The 19026-nt window shown below is 47.9% G+C and overlaps 1 protein-coding gene across 1 annotated transcript in view; it reads right to left on the bottom strand.

Annotated features, from left to right (window-relative positions):
• Positions 1 to 12377: 12377 nt before the first annotated feature.
• Positions 12378 to 19026, bottom strand: part of SH3PXD2B (SH3 and PX domains 2B) — a 103411-nt gene continuing 96762 nt past the window's right edge. Inside the window, exon 13 of the mRNA XM_045901273.3 lies at positions 12378 to 18699. Coding sequence (XP_045757229.1) covers positions 17155 to 18699 — 1545 coding nt within the window. The 3' untranslated portion in view covers positions 12378 to 17154. The remainder of the gene's footprint in view (positions 18700 to 19026) is intronic.

Below are 19026 nucleotides of genomic sequence, written 5' to 3'. Positions count from 1 at the left end.
TTTCTTTGCTTTGGGCTTCATTCTCAGGTAAGCTCTGCACTTGAGGTGACAAGCATGGTCACCAGGCTCTGGACGCTAAATTCTGCCAGTTTAGCAAGCCCAGTAGATTAAGAGTTCCTCTTCTCAAAATCTCCACAAAGATCAAGTCCCATTGGCTCGGCTTGGGTCATGTGCCCATTACTGAGTTGTAGCCAGGAGCCTGGGCTCTCCTGATTGGCCAGATCTGGGTCATGTGCTCATTCTTGTAGCCAGTTGTAGCCAGGAGCCTGGGCTCTCCTGATTGGCCAGATCTGGGTCATGTGCTCATTCTTGGACCCAGGGAGTGAGGCCTGCCGCCCCCAAGTCGCGTGGATTGAGACTAGGGGAAAAATGATTCCTCAAAGGAGGTTGAGGGTAATATTATTCCAAGAAAGGAGAATAGATTGTGGGCTGAAAGTCACAATGTCCACTCTATACAAGCATTTGACAATTCGTGTGTGTGCGCGCGGGTGTAATTATATGAATTACAACAGTAACAACGCTAGCTACTATCATCAGTTGTTTACTATGTACCAGCAGTGTTCTAGTCACTTTACATCTATTAGCTCATTTAATCCTTACACCAACCCAGTTATTATCTTCAACAGGCAAGAATTCAGGTCTAGAAGAATTAATTACCATGCTACATTGTCTCACATTAAGAAAACATTGGTCAGAAGCATACTGGAGTATTTGGGTTTTTTCCTTCCCCTCCCACCATTCTACCGGTGGGGCCAATTCACCCAGCAGACGCTGAGGGCTGTCATGTCCAAGTCTTCCACCATATACTCAGGAGACAGAGAAAAGTAACAGGAGATCCCTGCCCGGAAGGATCCCAGTCTGGTGGGGGAGACAGACACATAAACACAGGATTACCGTTCAATATGGAAAGTGTTACAGCAACATTCTCTACAAAGAATTCTCCCTTTTGTTTCCTTCCACATAAAGGGGTTTTAAAAATCTTATTATACGTCAGTAGTGTTATGAAGAGAGGATCAAAGACTTTAAATTAAAATAAAAAATATTTGTACCATGGACCTCATTGAGCGTTATTAGATCCAGAAAAGGGTGATCAGATGGGGGTGGCCCTGTTCAAATTACACTTTGCAATTATGGAAATGTGCACACTGCTCGCCAGCTAGCAGCTTCCACAGTGCCGGGCCTACCCTTTCACATTTCCCCACCACGTCTAGTCTGTGTTCTAGTTAAGTTGTCCTGGGCCCCCTGGACCTAACCTAACAAAAGCATTAAAATTAATCCGGTATATTTTAAAGCGTGGGAAAGGCAATTTGGAGTGCTACTTTCGTATGCATGAAATGATGTGAATTACCGTCTGTAAGTTGTTACCATTTTCAGTACTCTTGCAATTCTTTTATTTTAACGAAGTATATAATCTCAGTTTGGTGTTAGCTTGTCTTTAACACCTCCTTAGTATGTGCTGATCCCCTGTTAACAGAGAGAGCGCAAGCGGACCCAGGCCTCAGTGTCAGAACTTTGAATAGGTAACTAACCTATTGGTTAGACCTAGTTGGGATTCAGTGACACTATTTGGCTTTCATTGTGTTTACTTTTAGAGTTACCTTCTATTTATGTCACAGTGTGACATAAGTAAAGCTTTCCTTCAAAGAAACATTCAACCTTTGAATTGATCAATTTAAAGTAAAATATTAAGTAAATGCTGGTAGAGGTGGACATAGCTCCATTTGAGAGAGTATACTCAGCTCAAGTTCTGGAAACACTGCCCTCACCTATTGGATCCCCTATTTTTGACTTTTCGGATAGCTTTTCACAATTTTCACAATTTTTTTTTTTTAACCCCCAGGCAGGTTTCCTTTCTCATTCTGTGCCCCTCAGACATATTGTGCAGAAGCTGTCTTATATGGGACGCCTGGGTGGCTCAGTGTTTAAGTGTCTGCCTTCGGCTCAGGTCATGATCCCAGGGGTCCTGGGATCGAGCCCCACATCGGGCTCCCTGCTCCGCGGGAAGCCTGCTTCTCCCTCTCCCATTCCCCTTGCTGGTGTTCCCTCTCTCGCTGTCTCTCTCACTCTCTGTCAAACAAACAAACAAACAAACAAACTTTAAAAAAAAAAAACAAGAAGAAGCTGTCTTATGGTTCTCTCCAGAGTGACCTGCAGTTGTTTATAGGTCAGTCTTTCTGGCTAGACTGTGCTTCTCTTGTTCATTTCTCGGAGCCCAGCTCCCAGCCCCAGATCTGGCCCAGAGGAGGCCCCAGGATTGGGCTGCTTGCTCCGTGCTCTCACTCAGGAAGATGGAGCTTTCAGGACTGTCTTGTACAACATCTAGGCTCAGCTACCTCGTGCCAAGGCATTTCTGCCCCTTAAAGTCTCTCTGTCACAGTTCTCTTAGAGGCAGAGAGGAGGCATGTGAAGGAATTTCAGCAAGGGCCCACCGGATCCCGAACTGATGTGAAGGGCAAGGGAACGACACAACCCAGGGTGTGTTCTTGGCTGATGTTAGTGACCCACTGTTGGAGGCGAGGGGCGGACTCTGATTCTGAAGGGGACACATCACCCCTGTAGGCTGAAAGAAAGCTGTTTGCAAGGGGCTGCTTGCTCTCTCTTCTCCCTGTCGCCAGAGCCACTTGCAGCCTAACCCTGGGCAGCTGTCTTTTCAGGCCACATAGAAGGGACACTTTAGTTGATGTTGGAACATCCAGCTTTCAGTGATGAGTGCTAAGCACAGAGGTGGGAGCCCTCATCCTGTTCACTGAGCTTATGTATGTGTGTAGGTAGGAAAGGGGTAGGAAAGGACAGGGGGTGGGGAGGTAGCACCTGAACGTCCAACCCTGGTCTTGTATGAGTCCCTAGTCCTGATTCTGAATATTCGGGAAATCAGGGGTTCCCTTCCCACCCCATCCCCACCCCCAACTTGTACCGCTTAGCTGAAAACTTACCCAGTATTTTCTTTTCTTTTCTTTTTTTTTTTTTTAACGATTTTATTTATTTATTTGACAGAGAGAGACACAGCGAGAGAGGGAACACAAGCAGCGGGAGTGGGAGAGGGAGAAGCAGGCTTCCCGCGGAGCAGGGAGCCCGATGCGGGGCTCGATCCCAGGACCCTGGGATCATGACCTGAGCCGAAGGCAGACACTCAACAATTGAGCCACCCAGGTGCCCCTTACCCAGTATTTTCTTAAGGTAATTAAATACAGGCAGAACTGAGTAGAAGTGCTCTCCACCACATGACCAGAAGAATGAAGACTTTTCAAAAGCAGGAGGTTCTCGGAAGTATTTGCTTTGATAAATAAGCCCTTTCTGCCCACACTCAGAGCACTATCATGGGTGTATTTCTGAGAATCTCTGTGGCTCATCCTCCATGGGGCGTCTGGTTTTGATTGATAATGAGCCCAACGAGAAGAGTACACCTGGAAGGAGTCTCCTAATTGGCTTTGCCCTACTTACAAGTGGCAGGAGTGATGAATCACTTGGTTTCTCAAACTTTACTTACTCAAGTTCCCACAAGGCGCCTGGGACCTGGGGCCTGGCCTGAAGTAGCCCACTGAAGCCCGTGTTTCTTTGAAGTCTGCAGTTTTATCTTAAAAATGCAGGCAAATTTTATATTCTACTGCATAACATATCCTTGTTTGTTTCAATGTGAAAATGTATAAAATAACTGACCGATTAAAGTGCTTAAATCTTTAATCGCAACTTTTTTCTCCTGTCACCAATTTTTGGGTAAAAATGAAATTCCAGAAGCAACTTCAGGTATATTTGAATACAGTGTTGTGATGTGCTTTTGGGGAGTCAGCCCCAGTCGTGAAAGTACGTCACTGGGTGATCCCAGCCCTTTCCAAATGCCTTCCAGAACACACGCAGAGCTTCTGTACACCCTCCTCCATGCAGAGGGTGCTAATGAGAAGTGGAGAAGCTGGTGGCCAAAACACTGTCTCACTGGAGAGTGTCCCTAGGGCTTGGCATGGCTAGCGACAAGGTTAGGATTAAGTAGGAAGACATGTTTCTTCACTCAGGTATAAAACTTCTCTATGAGAATGTTTAAATTTTGGATTTTCATTTTGATGATTTTTTTTAAAGGATGGAGAGGCATATTCTGGGATAATCTGAATGTTGGCCTCAACAACTGAGTTCTGTTAGCAAAAAAAATTGGGGTTCCAGGCTAGTACTTCCAGTTCCATGGGCTAATGAGAAAAGAACCAAGTTTGACTTAATAGGGGCACCTGGGTGGCTCAGTTGGTTAAGCGTCTGCCTTCGGCTCAGGTCGTGATCCCAGGGTCCTGGGATTGAGCCCCACATCAGGCTCCCTGCTCAGTGGGGAGTCTGTTTCTCCCTCTCCCTCTGCCCCTCCCCCTCCATTTGTGCTCTGTCTCTCATTTTCTCTCTCAAATAAATAAATAAAATCTTTAAAAAAAATAGACGAATGGATAAAATGTAGCATATAAATACAATGGAATATTATTCAGCCATAAAAAGAAGGAAATCTTGCCATTTGTGACAACATAAATGGACCCTAAGGGCATTATGCTAAGTGAGATAAGTCAGACAGGAAGATAAATATCATATGATCTCACTTACATGTGGAATCTAAAAAAACAACAGAACTCATGGATACAGAAAACAGGTAATTGCCAGAGGTAGGGACTAAAGGGTGGGCAAGATGGGAGAAGGGGGTCAAAAGGTACAAAGTTCCAATTACAAAATAAATAGGTCATGGGGATGTAGTATACAGCATGGTGACTATAATTAATAATACCGCATTGTATATTTGAAAGTTGCTAAAGGAGTAGGCCTTTAGATGAGAACATCACAAGTAAAAAAAAATTTTTGTGACTATGTGTGGTAATGGATGTTAAGTAGGTTGTGGTGATCATTTCACAACATATGAATATTGTGAAATATCAAATATCAAATCATTATGTTAAACACTCGAAACTGTTGTATGTCAATTATATCTCAATTAAAAAAATGTGGTCTGGAAATGAACAAACACAGTGAAGTTGCAGCCACTATGTTAAAGAGTATGTCAGTTCCTTAAAAAATTAAACATAGAATTACATTTGATCCAGCAGTTTCACTTCTTGGGTACATACCCAAAAGGACTGAAAGCAGAGACTTAAACAGATATTTGTACACTCATGTACATGGCAACATTATTCATAATAGCTGAAAGATGAAAGCAATCCAAGTGTCCAGTGATGGATGAGTAAACAAAATGTGGTAGAAACATGTAATGGAATATTATTCAGCCTTAAAAAGGAGGGAAACTCTGCCATGTGCTGCAATATAGATGAACTTTGAAGACATTAGGTTAAGTGAAGTACATCAGCCACAAAAGGATACACACTGATTGATTCCGCTTAGATGAGGTACCTGGAAGAGTCAAACTCAGAGGCAGAAAGTAGAATGGTTGTTAGCAGGGGGTGGGGAGAAGTGGAAATGGGAGTTGTTTAATGAGGACAGAGTTTCAGTTGGGGAAGATAAAAAAGTTCTGGAGATGGATGGTGGTGATGATTGCACAACATAGTGAATGTACTTAATACCACTGAACTGTACTCTTAAAAATAGCAGAAACAATAAATATTATGTTATGTGGATCTCACCACCATCAAAAGAATACATAGTGACCAGAGTTTAGCAAATCCGTGTTCACAACAGCAAGGACATGGCCTGGTTCTCAGATCTCCTCCAAGAACACACAGTAGCCACTGCATACTTCCTAAGGCAGGTGCTATTTCAGGCGTTTGATCCTTCTAAGAGGGACTTCCTTAAGGTTCTCCAAGTGAACATTGTTGCGGTCCTAAGATAAAACACAGGGAGAAAAATCAACAAAAATATAGTTCTTTCAAACTAAAGTTGGCCTGGTTACTCTGCTGAAGATAGTAACTAACACATACAATCCAAGTCACATTCCTCATATGTATGCATTATGGAGCACAAATTCAAATTAATGCAGTGAAATTCTGCATAATGATTAAATTCTAGGATCTATAGCAGAATTATCCAAAGTATGTTCTATGGGATATTCTTAGATGTTACCTGAGAAAGAGAATTCTGTTATCAGGTACATTTTGGAAATTCTGGCTTAAACCAGGGTAAACAGCTTCTTTTTTTTTTTTTTTTTTTTTAGTCTTGCCTTGGTTTTTATTGTTCTTGGTTATTTTTTTTTATTATTATTCTTATGTTAATCCCCACACATTACATCATTAGTTTTAGATGGAGTGTTCCATGATTCATTGTTTGTGCATAACACCCAGTGCTCCATGCAGAATGTGCCCTCCTCAATACCCACGACCAGGCTAACCCATCCTCCCACCCCCCTCCCCTCTAGAACCCTGTTTGTTTTTCAGAGTCCATCGTCTCTCATGGTTCGTCTACCCCTCCGATTTCCCCCGCTTCATTCTTCCCCTCCCGCTACCTTCTTCTTCTTCTTTTTTTTTCTTAACATATATTGCATTATTTGGGTAAACAGCTTCTTTGCTGCAAGATTCTCAAAGGCTTTAACGTGCTAGCGTGTGACACGGATCTCCAAGGAGGGAGGCCTGGAGGATCCTCATAGAAGTGTCTGCCAAATGGGTTTGACCACATGATGCTTTTTCATGATCATATGAGGGACTGATGTTCTATAAACACACTTTGGAAAACTTCCATTTAGAGAGAAGTAATAAAATAGAAGAGGAATATAGACTAGACCACGGATCGACAGACTGTAGCCATCGGGGCTAATCCGCCCAGCTGGGTATTTTTTCACAGAGCTAAGAATGGTTTGTACATGTTCAAATGATTACATTTCAAATAGTTATGTAAGTCCTTGCATAACATTCTAGTTTTGACTCTTGGCTCCCAAAGCCTGAAATATTTACTATCTGACTCTTTAAGAAAAAGTTTGCTAACTCCTTTCCTGGGCAACGAAAATATCTGAAGACTTGTTAATTCTTTTCACTCTTCATAGAAACAACAGCGAGTATGATGTGCTATTGGAAGTGCCTACTACGTGTTAGGCATACATTGTTTCCATTAATCTTCACAACTGCGTGAGAAAGGCATTATTGTCCCCATTTTACAGATGAGGATGCTATGTATCAGAGAGGTCAAGGGTGTATCAGAGCCAGAACTCAAACCCGGATCTGTTTAACCCCAGAGGCCACAACTGTTCCTTCGATGGGGTTTTACAAAGTGGGGTCCACACATCTCAGGAGGTGGTTAAGACAAGTCATTGGAGTGTAGCTGTATTCAGAACTCTTGTTTTCCATCTGTGTCTCCTGTGTCTTTCTTTCACACAGAACACTTCCCTTCTGACATTTCTGGCCACCAAACATTTGGGTTTTTTTCCCCACACCAAGCAAGTCTCTGCAACACCATCTGGGTATCCTACAACTTAACTTGGTTTTAACACTATCTACCTGGAGACAGTATCAGATACCGTAGGTTCAGGGTTCAGTCCCACATGACTGCCCCCCACCCCTTCAGATGCTAACTGCAAGTATTAAGTCCCCAGGTTACCTACAACTTCTGTCTGATTTGGCTACAAATCAGAGGTTTCCATGACCCCCTCCTCAGGTTCAATCAAGTTGCTAGAGAGGCTCACAGAACTCAGGGAAGCACTTACTTACATTTACCAGTTTACTAAAGGGTATGATGAAGGATACAGATGAACAGCAGAAGAAGAGATACATAGGGTGGAGTCTGGGAGGGTCCTGAGGGCAGGAGCTCCTGTCCTCGTGGAGTTGGGGTGCATCCTCCTCTGGGTGTGGGTGTGTTCGCCAACTTAGAAGCTCTCTGAACCCCATACTATTGGGATTTTTATGGAGGCTTCCTCACATAGACACAGTTGGTCATTAGCTCCATTTCTAGTCCTTCTCCCTTAAGAGAACGGGGATGGGTTGAAAATGCCCAGCTTCTAATCAGGGCTTGGCCTTTCTGGAGACCAGCCCCCCTCCAGGAGCCACCCGGGAGCCCACCCAGAAGCACCTTATTGGAACAAGAGCTATTCCTGTCACCTAAGAAATTACAAGGGTTTCAGGAGCCTTGTGTCAGGAACTGGGGTCAAAGACCAAATTAGAACAAAATATGCTCCTGGCGCTCTTATCACTCAGGAAATTCTGGACGTGGGTTTCATGAGCTCTGTGCTGGGAATTGGGGGCATAGACTGATATAAATCTCTTACTATCTCACAGTAGCGAAAAATTACCTCTTTTAATTATATATTTTTAGCTTATCCTTCACTTTTAATTATATACATATATTTTATTATTATATAAAAAGTAGTATAATATATTAGCTAAAATTAGCTTAATCAGCAGCTAATAGGCAGTTTTTAAGGAGCCCGACATACAGTTTGCCTTTCTCCACACCTCAAGTTAGAACTGAGAGAGACAGAAGGACCTGGAAATTGAAAAACACAATGTCACCTTTCTTCTTCTTTTTAAAAATATTTATTTATTTATTTGACAGAGAGAGACACAGCGAGAGAGGGAACACAAGCAGGGGGAGTGGGAGAGGGAGAAGCAGGCCTCCCACGGAGCAGGGAGCCCGATGCGGGGCTTGATCCCAGGACCCTGGGATCATGACCTGAGCTGAAGGCAGACGCTTAACGACTGAGCCACCCAGGTGCCCCATGTCAGCTTTCTTCTTGAGAGAGCCATGGGGGAATCTGGCTTAGGTGAGCTGTACAGCAGTCATGGGTTTCCTCAGCCTGCATCCCAGAATTAGACATGCTCCCTGAAAAGCACAGGACTTCTTCTGTGGGGGCTCCTTTTACCACTAAGCCTCCCACTGACTGGAGCCAGGTGGAAGGGGTGCTCCCTGAGGACATCTGACCCCAAACAGGAGAGAAGGAGCTGTGTGCTGTGCTTTATGGGCTCTTGCTCCCCTAGTTATCAGTCATTGGGAGAATACCCTCTTCTCACCTAGGGAGAGAGAAGGCTGGAGTGTTATTCTAGTGAGGTTCCCACCAAGCATGGAATATAAGAATTTACTACCTAAAAATAGAGTACATGAGGGGCGCCTGGGTGGCTCAGATGGTTAAGCATCTGCCTTCGGCTCAGGTCATGATCCCTGGGTCCTGGGATCGAGCCCCGCATCAGGCTCCCTGCTCGGCGGGAAGCCTGCTTCTCCCTTTGCCTCTGCCTCTCTCTCTCTCTCTGACTCTCATGAATAAATAAATAGAACATTAAAAAAAATAGAGTACATGATACATTCATTTAGTAATACATATACTTATATACCACATATAGGCTAACTTTATTGATTATACTCAATGAAAACTGTTTGATGATGACTATTGTAAACTATACTGTACGAGTGTGGCCAAGTTCCATTCAGTTGAAAGGAAGCCAGAGAACATAGTTAATTGTAGGATCTGGGCCCCCTGAGTCTGAAGAGGAGGTGAACCTAGGCTTTATTAACTTGCATTGGAATGCTCTGAACACAGCTATTAATTTACCGATCACTAAAGGAGAGCTTGTTCATGAGGTAGAAAACAAATTACATTCTTTCAGGCTATTTTCTGAAGTTTCCTACATGGGGCAATTTTGCTATGTGGAAGCCCATTCAGATTGCTTCAGTAAGACCAATAGCCGGTAGGTACCCTTGATGTTCATGAGCAGCTCCCCATTCAAGGAAGTATTTTGTACTGGTGATGCTGTGAATGTTAGCTTTGGAGACTGGGTTGCAGTGAGGGGCAGGGTCGCGGCTGGAGTCAAGGTGAGGAATCAGCTAAGGTGGTGGCTCAGACAGAATTCAGGGGAGAGTTGAATTGTAGACTTTGACATTTTCCAGAGTTGGTGATGAAACACTGCTCCTGCTAGATGATCTGTGAATGGTTTCACCATCAAGTCTGTTTGAGGAACCCACTATAAAAAACCCCCCTCTCAGATGTTCATACTGCATGTTATTATGTGAAGCTTTGAGATGTCCGGTGTGTCCACAGAACACTTATTTCAGAGTATCTAGGTACATTTGTTCTGGAAAAGCTGAATGGGGGCGGATTATAAATTTGGAAGCTGTGATCATTTAAGGTCACAGGCTTTGGAGTTAGATATTCAAGTTCATTCTCTTATTAGCTGTGACTAGAGATAAACTTAATCTCTCAGACTATTAATTTCCATCCATAAAACAGGCATAATAATTCCTACCTAGAAGAACTATAGTGAAGGATCAAGGGATAGTATCTACAAGGTTCCCAGTCAATAGCTTGTATTCAATGGAAGTTAGACCTTTTCCCTTAATTATAGAGTTAGGTGTTTGGAAGGGGATGAATTTTTTGAATAAGATTTTGAATCCAGGAACTAATTGTATCAGGATGAGATGTGTGCTTTGATTAGCATTTGGCAGGTGACATAGTTCGGGATAAAATGAGTCAGCTTTAAGACCAGACACTATGTGCTTGCTCTGTGACACTTTGGTGTGGTGCTTTCACCCTTCTGAAATGTACGTAGTGCCTTCATATATAAAATGCAGATACCTACCTTATAGATCATTTTGAGGATGAAATAGAAGTGTATATATCCTGGAACACAGTAAACGCTCAGAAAAATAACAGTGACATTGTTAATAATAGTATATGAAGCGCCATATTAAAAAAAAAAGACTATTTGAGAGAGTGAGAGGGATAGAGAGCACAAGCTGGGGGCAGCGGCAGGCAGGAGGAGAAGCAGACTCCCCACTGAGCCGGGAACCCAACGTGGGGCTCAATCCCATGACTTGGGGACCTAAGCCGAAGGCAGACACTTAACCGACTAAGCCACCCAGGCATCCCATATAAAGTGCCATTTTGAACACTTAGACATGCCAGGCAGTGTGCTGAGTCTGGCCATTTCGCAAAAGTGGAGTATGGAGACCACTTCCTCACAACATAGTTTTAAAGGATGCAGGTTTTTGCCGATTCTGACTTTCAGGGGTTGCAGCCCAGGAGCGTGGACTTCGACAAGCTCCCTGCTAAGTTGTATGGTCACTAAAACTTGAGAACCATTGATTGGGAGGCACAGGTTACAAGACGGTGAGGAACCACAGCTGGACCAGATGGATACTAACTAGCGAAGTGATGGACACTAAACACCCTGGATTTGGAGAAGAGTGGCCGCACGACCTGAGTCTTGGACACACAGATTTACCGTGACCCCTTAGAGGGTCATGGTAAGGAGAGTGGGAGGGAACGTGTGTGAAGGTGTGTGGCACAGTTGGATTGCATTTGGCCTGGCATTTCTTTCTTTTTTTTTTTTTTTTAAAGATTTTATTTATTTATTTGAGAGAGAGAGAATGAGAGAGAACACGAGAGGGGGGAGGGTCAGAGGGAGAAGCAGACTCCCTGCCGAGCAGGGAGCCCGATGCGGGACTCGATCCCGAGACTCCAGGATCATGACCTGAGCCGAAGGCAGTCGCTTAACCAAGTGAGCCACCCAGGTGCCCCTGGCCTGGCATTTCTGAAGCAGTATAAAGGGAATGGCGAATGTGCCAGTTCCAACTGAGACCTGAAGGCAATGGGTAAGCAGCTCCTGAGAGTAAGTCAGGCTTGGTTCCTGACCATGGTCCAGTCCCCATCCTATCCCATCCCATGAGGGGAGGGTCAGGTGCCCCTGCATGCCTGCTCCAGGAATCCCATGCCATTCCCAGTTGTATTCTTATGAATGACCACAGTTAGTTTGGAAAGATTTGGGAGAAAATGCTCCCAAGGGGGGGCGGTGGCTGAAGCACATCATGATTTTTCCTTTTTAGGGGAACAGAGATTAATACAGGAATGACCATTATTCTTAAGCAAGGTCGGTCAGGTGGTCATTGCATTCTTTGAAAGGGAGGATGACTACGGAATGTAGATTTCCCCTTTTGATGTTCTGCTGTCCGGGACTCTGCTGGTTCTATTCTTCTCTCCCTAGGCAGGTGGGCGGTGGTGACATTTTGTTTAATGATTCACCTGAGGCCAAGGAGGCTCCACACTGGGTGTTGGTTTGGCCTCGCCTCTGCCCTTGGGAAAGTAGTAACACATCAGGCAATGCCCTCTACCTCCCAGGAGCGGATGGTGTGAGCAGTCCCTGCAGCCCAAGCGTGGCTGCCCCCTTTGGCCCCCACCACACACTCTTGGCCCAGCAGTAGGCAACACCGGTGAGGGGTTCAAGACACCTTAAATGGGTGAAGCTTTCCATCTTTAGGCACAGAGCTGAGAATATGTGGGAGATACCCAGTTAATACAGGGACACTTTCCCTTAGTTTCTGGACACTGTCATTCAAAGAATCAAGATGCACTAGGACCCAGACAGAGGAGTCACCCTTACTGTCCGAACAGCTCACCCAGGCTTCTGTTCTTTGAGCCCCAAACTCGAGTCCAAGATGCCAGGGCACAAAGCTATGAGCCTCTTCTTTAGCCAGATGAAATCCATAGACACTGCATCTTCACAATGAAGCTTGAAACCAGTCAAGCATTTTTATTAAAAAAAAAAAAAGAAAGAAGAGAAAGTCTAACGGTATATAGTCTATACATGCTAGAGCTAATTGTTCGCCAGCCCACCCCCCTCACATTTATAGCCTCACGTATTTTTGTGTGTTAACAGGAAACAAAAACCACCACCAGCATTTGTCAGTCTGCCAAGGGGGCATGAGGAGGGCCGTGATACTCTGGGATCTCCAGCGTCACTCTATGAGCGGACATGAGGTGGCGGCGCTGTCAGAGCTCCACTGTTCCTGGAGGGATGCACAAAATGGCCCTAGCGACTTGGTGGTGCTCGGAAGCGGGAAATGTGGAGACAGCTAAGGTGACCATGGTTTATCATCTCCCCTGCACGAGTGAAAGAGATACTATTAACAGTTACATGGGCACAAAGGCATAGACAGGCACACACGGGGGGAAAGTATGGACACCTTGGCTATGTCAGAATTGCTTATTGCTGTAACAAGCCTGGTGGGGGGGCACCTCCTTTGGGACGTTTATAGAAGGCCTGAAAGTGACGGCTACTGGGTGTGGCACTGGGTGTGGCCTCTTCAAGGACAACAGAAGTTGAGTCACTTGTCCTGACTGGCGCTGAGAGCCTACTTTGGAGTGGAGGATGGAGACAGGAAGGAAAGAGGGAATGCTGACGCATGACAAGGGTAGCACCAGAAACCAGACATTACCCCACGGAGCTGGATGTTCGAGTCTGTGGGAAGGGTCCCCAGTAGGGGGTCCAGGAGCAGGTGAAGACCGAGGAGCCTCTGGGTTTTAGCTCTGCAACTCCGGAACTGTCACAGGCTGTGATCTGTCTAAATGTCAGAACCTCAGCCAAGTTAGAAGCAATTCCTCCAGGCTGACGGAGGGCATCCGACACCCTCAGGCCTCAATGTGAGCCAGTTTCCCACTCCTCCAGGCCACAAGGTTTGACATTAGGTAATCTTTGGTCTATCGTATGGTATGGCTGGTTTGCAGCAAAAGCTCTGATGGGCCGGGACAACCAAGGGGGAGGGACAAGACTGCCACGCACGGCTCAGGCTGTTATGTGCCCACCGCCACAGTCCAAAGAGGAGGGCAAGACCTCCCAGGGAGCAGCCTGACCCAACCCTTAGAGAACTGGGCACAACGAAAGGATGGCAGCCAAGCCACAAATGTTCCTGTTCTTGGTGACGTCGAGTTACCAGCTATTGGAGGACAGGCGCAACTTCTTCAACCCACTCAGTGCTTTGTACTTGACGCAGGCTGTGTAATATAGACTGTCCATGCCTCAGCCTCAGGACCTTCCGAAACGTGGGGAGATTCGGCACCTGTCCTTTCCTGTGGCAAGTTTGTTTTCCTACACTCCACCTGGTAACGAGATCCCCAGTGGACTCAGAAATGTTTTAAGGCCAAGAACTTAGCCGAAGAAATTGGTGACGTGGGGAGGCCGTGTGGTGGAGGCTTAAAGTGACTATTGGAAACCCGCTAAGGGCTCTAGCAATTCCTCAGTGAGGTAGGGCATTAAAAGTGGTTCAAGTTGGAGCCCAGCTCCCCCGCCTCAGCCTGGGACAATGACATAAACCCATCAAATGGCAGAGATTTTGAGTGAAACATTTTGCGAAGGCCTCTTTTGCCAAGTGGTGGTCCTAAAACTCAGACTTTCCAAAGATTTAGCCGCAGTATAAGCTATGGTTTTTACATGCCCGCCTTTAGGGCTGGCATTTGGCCTGTGACCTCCTGCCCTGGGTGATCATGGGGTGAAGGGAGTAGAAACTTAAATTATGAGGGAGGGTCCCCTGCTTCCCTGGAAATGCCATGCACATTTTGCTGCCGTTAGCAGAGGAACAGTCACGGGCACCGGGGAGAAGGCACCCCTGGATTCAAGTCTCAGCGTGGTCATGATTTGGATGAAACTGGGCATGTGACTTCACCCTGTGAACCTCAACTTTCTCCCCACAGCTCAGCGCTGATCCTATGCACCTCATAGGGTTGTCGTGAGGGTTAAGTTAGAGGAGGGAGCTGAAGCACCAGGGACCTGCCTGGAGCTTGACGTGGGAGTTATACCTGTGGTCTGGGCCATTTTCTGTGGGCGTAACTTCAGGGGAGTTTTGCGTAGTCTCCATCGGTTGCTCACCGGATGGCGGCCACAGGGCTAGATGCCGTAAAGCTAAGTCGTCCGGCTAGGACAGCCAGGGAGAGCCACCGGCCACCAGACTCCCCACTTCCGGTTGCCCATGCAAGTGCCCACCACTGTGGCACACGGAGCCCGAGAGACGAGTCCTCAGGCCATGGATGTGTCCTGAGCAAAGAACGGTAAACAGAGAGGAATTGGCTTCAGTACCTTCAGTTCACATCAGAATAACAATAATAATAATAAAATAAAAAGGCAAGTTCTTTCATTTGCAGGAACACTTCTGCCCACAGAAAGGTGGAACCAGTCTATTCCCACCCAGCTGACCTTCAGGAGGAGGGAACGAGGCCAGAGATAAACCCTTTGTGTGAAAGCAGCAAACAAAAACCAGAGCTCAGAGGCAGGCAGGGAGCCACATGGATCCTGGGCTACCCAGCGCCTAGCACGTGGTAGGCGCTCACAAAATACTTGAAAAGGTCACAGAAAGCAGAGAGTGAATCAGGAAAAAAAAAAAAAAAAAAAAGGCTGAGTTCTGTCTTTTGAAGTGTAGTCAAATCCTGCATAACACAGCTTCATAAAAGCTGTTTAAGCCAAAGTGGGTCAAAAACTCTGGAAAACATGCTATGGGCTTCCTTCCAAGTGAGGGGACCTCTAAGACGTGGGTGGCCCTCTCCCAGCCTCCCTTCTTCCCCTGCCATCCTCCCCCACGGTTCTGGGCACAGGGCCAAGGGGCAAGTGGGTATTGCCAGAAGCACCTCAGGGCCCTGTGCCCAAGATCCTCGGGGATGGGGTTCACAGACCGACTGAAGGAAGGAATAAAGATGCTACTGTGAATCAGAGAACGCTCCTTCTCCTGTAGAAGCATCCAGAGTCCATGTGGCCGTGGGGAGAGAGGAGAGCAGAAGAGGGCTGTTTGCACCGAAATCTTTGGCAATGCAGGCGGAAAGTGGGCGTCCCCGGGAAAGCTGGCCCTGTGGTCCCCAGAGCATCACAGCAGATGGACACTCCATTGGAGATCTCTGAGCTGGATCCTCTTCTGCAGGGCAAGGTGGGATGAAGAGGGGTTGTGCCCTCTCACCCGCCAGGCAGCCTGGCCCACGGGCAAGAACTCTGGGCTGGGAGCCAGAAATCCCGGGTCCTGATTCTAATTCTGCAATGTCACTGTGCCTCTGTGCGCCTCGGTGAACCGTTTCTGTCCGGATGGAAGTGAGAGGACAGACAAGGAGAGGGCACGCACAAAAAGGAAATAGAGGAAAGTATTCTATGAACGCCAGAGAGGAGCAGAAGCGGCAGCCGTCCGCCTGTGGCCATCCAGCTGCTGGTCCTTGCGCCATCAGGGCCCCTCGAGGCTGGCACGGGAGACCACCTCAGCTCCACAGGCTTTATCCCCCAGAGGGGGCACCTGCACAGCAGCAGGAAACGAGGCCCTGTGGCAACCGCCAGAGCTCTGGGCAAACTGCCCCCCACCCCCGCGGCCATGGAGGAGGAGCTGTGGAGGGTGCGGGGCACCCCTCAGTGTAGGCTGCAGTGGGTCGGAGGGCTGGTGGCTACGGGAGCAGCCACTAATGCCCCTTCGCCCACACAACAAGCAAGCCACTTGGCCACCTGCTCCTGGAGGTCAGCGTCTTCCTTTCCCTGCCTGGTTAGCCTCCCACCGGGGGGAGGGCACAGGTATGGAAGTCAGGCCAGCTCAAGTCCTCTTTCCCCTTCTTCCTAGCTAGTGTGCCCTTGGGCACAGAGTCCGAGGTTCTCTGTCCATCAAACAGGTGCAATATCCCAAGAGAGGACTGATGTGAGGGTTAAAACAAGAGTGTCAAGTGCCAAGGACAGAGTCTGGCACCTGTCAGCTACTCAGCAAAAGGGTGCTCACAAGGGGTGTGGATTGTGAACGGCTCGTTTCAAACAAACTTGGAGATTCTTGCTCGACGGAGACAAAAGTGAAATGGCCCAAGGTGGGGTGGAGATTCCTATTTAAAAAGCCCTGCGCGGGGAAAGTGAAGCATGCTGGGGCTGGAAGCACCCCTTTAGGATCTGTCAGGGTCCCAAGACAGAAGATGGGAGGCAGAATGGCTCAGTGGACCTTCAGGCCCACTCCTGGGGCAGCTGCATCTGGTTGAACCTGAGAGGCTCATGGGCCCAGAGCCTCGAGGAGGACATCTCTCTGGGACTGGCAATGGAGCCAACTGCCAGGGCATGGAGTTCTTTCTGGTACCAAGCATTTTGGAAACGGAGTAAATAAAGTCCCTGGACTTTTAGAAACACGGAGTAGTTGGAGCCAGCCGTCACAGACTGGGTGGGGTACCAGCAACGAGACTGCTTCTGCAGTTTCCAGACAATGGTTCTGGTCTTGGAGGCCTTGGAGAGTCAGGGTCCTGCTGCTAGGTGGCCTACAATGCCACCAGCCGGAAGGCAGGGATGCTGGCATGGATAGGAAGCAGGGGGTGGGGCCTCTGAGCCTCCAGGGCATGCTGTGGTGGGAGGGACTCCTCTCCACCCAAGGGAGGGAAGAAACCACAGGACTCCAGAGTCTTCCTTCCTTTGAAGCTGCATGGAGGATGATAAATTAAGAGGCATATTAAATATGTGGGTAAAGCCAGAAGGGATGCGCAGGACCGCCAGGCAGGGAAGGAGGCGGCTACGGCTTCTTTTTGAGATAGTTGGAAGGAATCCACCCTTCCCAGGAAGGGGCTCCGCTCAGGACCTGGCAGAACCACCAGCCACTGCTGTTCTTTTCCCGGACCTCAAACACCGTCCCTTCCTGGAAGCTGCTGGTATCTCCGTCTCCTTCAAAGTTGGCCACGGCCACATATAAAGAATCCTTCGGGCCATCAGCGTTGGGAATGGGGCTTGCAGCTACTTTCTCCCTGTTTTCTCCAATCTTGCCCACCATCCGTGGTCCCAGACCACCTTTGCCTCGCATGTCATCTTGGCCGCCTGAGGAGTTGGAAAGAAAAGGTTTGGCTTTAGGAGGGACCAGCAGTGCCCGGCCTGGGGCAGGAGCTGCCTTGCCTTCATTGGCTTCCCGCTGTGGACCTCTGACCTCTGGGAGGGGCCTGGAGGATGAGGAGGTTTTCTTGGGGGGTGGTGGTCTCCGGGGTAGGACCACAGGTCTCTGCGGGGGAGCCTCTTGGAGAGGGGCAGGCACACTCTTAGGCACAGGATCTGTGGTCTTGGCTGGCCTTGGAGGGGCTCTGCAGGACATCTCCTTTGGGCTGAGCCCATCCTGTTTGCCCGTCCTGTCCTGGGTGTGGCCAGGCCCATCACCTAGGAGGAAACTCCGGCTGAAGGCCACATCTTGGCCCCCGGCAGCCTGGTGGCTGCTCTCTCCATCCAGTAAGGGCTTCTCTTGGGACTTGGCAGGCCTCAGCTTGCTCCTGAGGTTGCAGATGTCCACTTGATCTTCACCCTGAGGTGGCTCTGTCCTGGGGGAAGGAGCTGGTTTGGGCCTAACCTGAGGTTTGGACTTCAAGAAGAGATTTTGGGGAATAACTTCTGTCTTCTCCTCTGATGGGTCGGCTTTGGGTTTGGAGATGGGTCGGAGGTTGGGCTTCTTCACCTCCTTGGCCAATACCTTGTGGCCACACTCCAGCCCCATCTCATTTTTCAGCTGGAACAACTTGCTTTTGTCGGGTTTGGGCTCTGGTCTCCTGCTGTCCCGGGCTGGGGGGGTGTGTTTAGCTGGAATCATTGGCAAAATCATGCCTGGAGGTTTGGGTGAGGAGCCCCTGAGCTGTTCCATCCTCTGCCGCTCCCTCTCCTGCAGCTCCCCTTCCGACTTGATGATGGATTCTTTACGGGGAGGGAGGCTGGGCTTCTCCTCCAGGTCGGGGCTTGAGATCTCTTCGTAGCCGGCACATGAGGACATGTCGGAAGAGGCCTTCCTCAGGGCTTCCTTGCCACCCTTCCAGTCTTTGGACCACGGCAACCCGGAGTCCACGGCACCGTGTGGTGCATCGGGCAGGGGCCGGGAGGGGCCGATGGCCTCGCTGCCCGTGTTGTTCTCCACGGCTGCTGCATCCCCTGGATGGAGCTGGGTCACCTCGTTGGGCAACGGAGCCAGAAAGTTGGGTCTTGAGGCATTGCTGGTCTTCTTATACTTGTCAATGAAGGTTGCTGGGGCCCATCCTTCCTTATCTTCAATCTGAATGTACCACCAGCCGCTCAAGTTCTTCTCGATCACCTGGAGGGGGGAGGACAGAGGAGAGCACTTAGTAGGTAAAGTCTCAGGGCCAGTTAACCAGAAGACTCTGGGAAAACCCACATGTAACTGGATTCTAGAAACAGGGATTTTTCACTCAGCAGATTCCCAGACAATGGCTGGGATGGACCATCTATGGAGACTTTACTGTGTATCAGAAACATCTTACATGGGGGTAGGTTCTTGTCTAATTTTGGATATCCCCAAAAGCAGTTCTGGAGACATGGACCTGGGTACAGGTAATTAATTTGAGAGGGGATTTCAAGAAGCACAAGTAAAGAAATGGGAAAGAGAGAGCCAATTATGAAG

Source organism: Mirounga angustirostris, unplaced genomic scaffold (assembly GCF_029215605.1).
Source record: "Mirounga angustirostris isolate CCGP_5_RB_7025 unplaced genomic scaffold, mMirAng1.0.hap1 SCAF_7, whole genome shotgun sequence".
Lineage (NCBI taxonomy): Eukaryota > Metazoa > Chordata > Mammalia > Carnivora > Phocidae > Mirounga > Mirounga angustirostris.
This window is presented reverse-complemented; position numbering and strand designations above follow the sequence as displayed.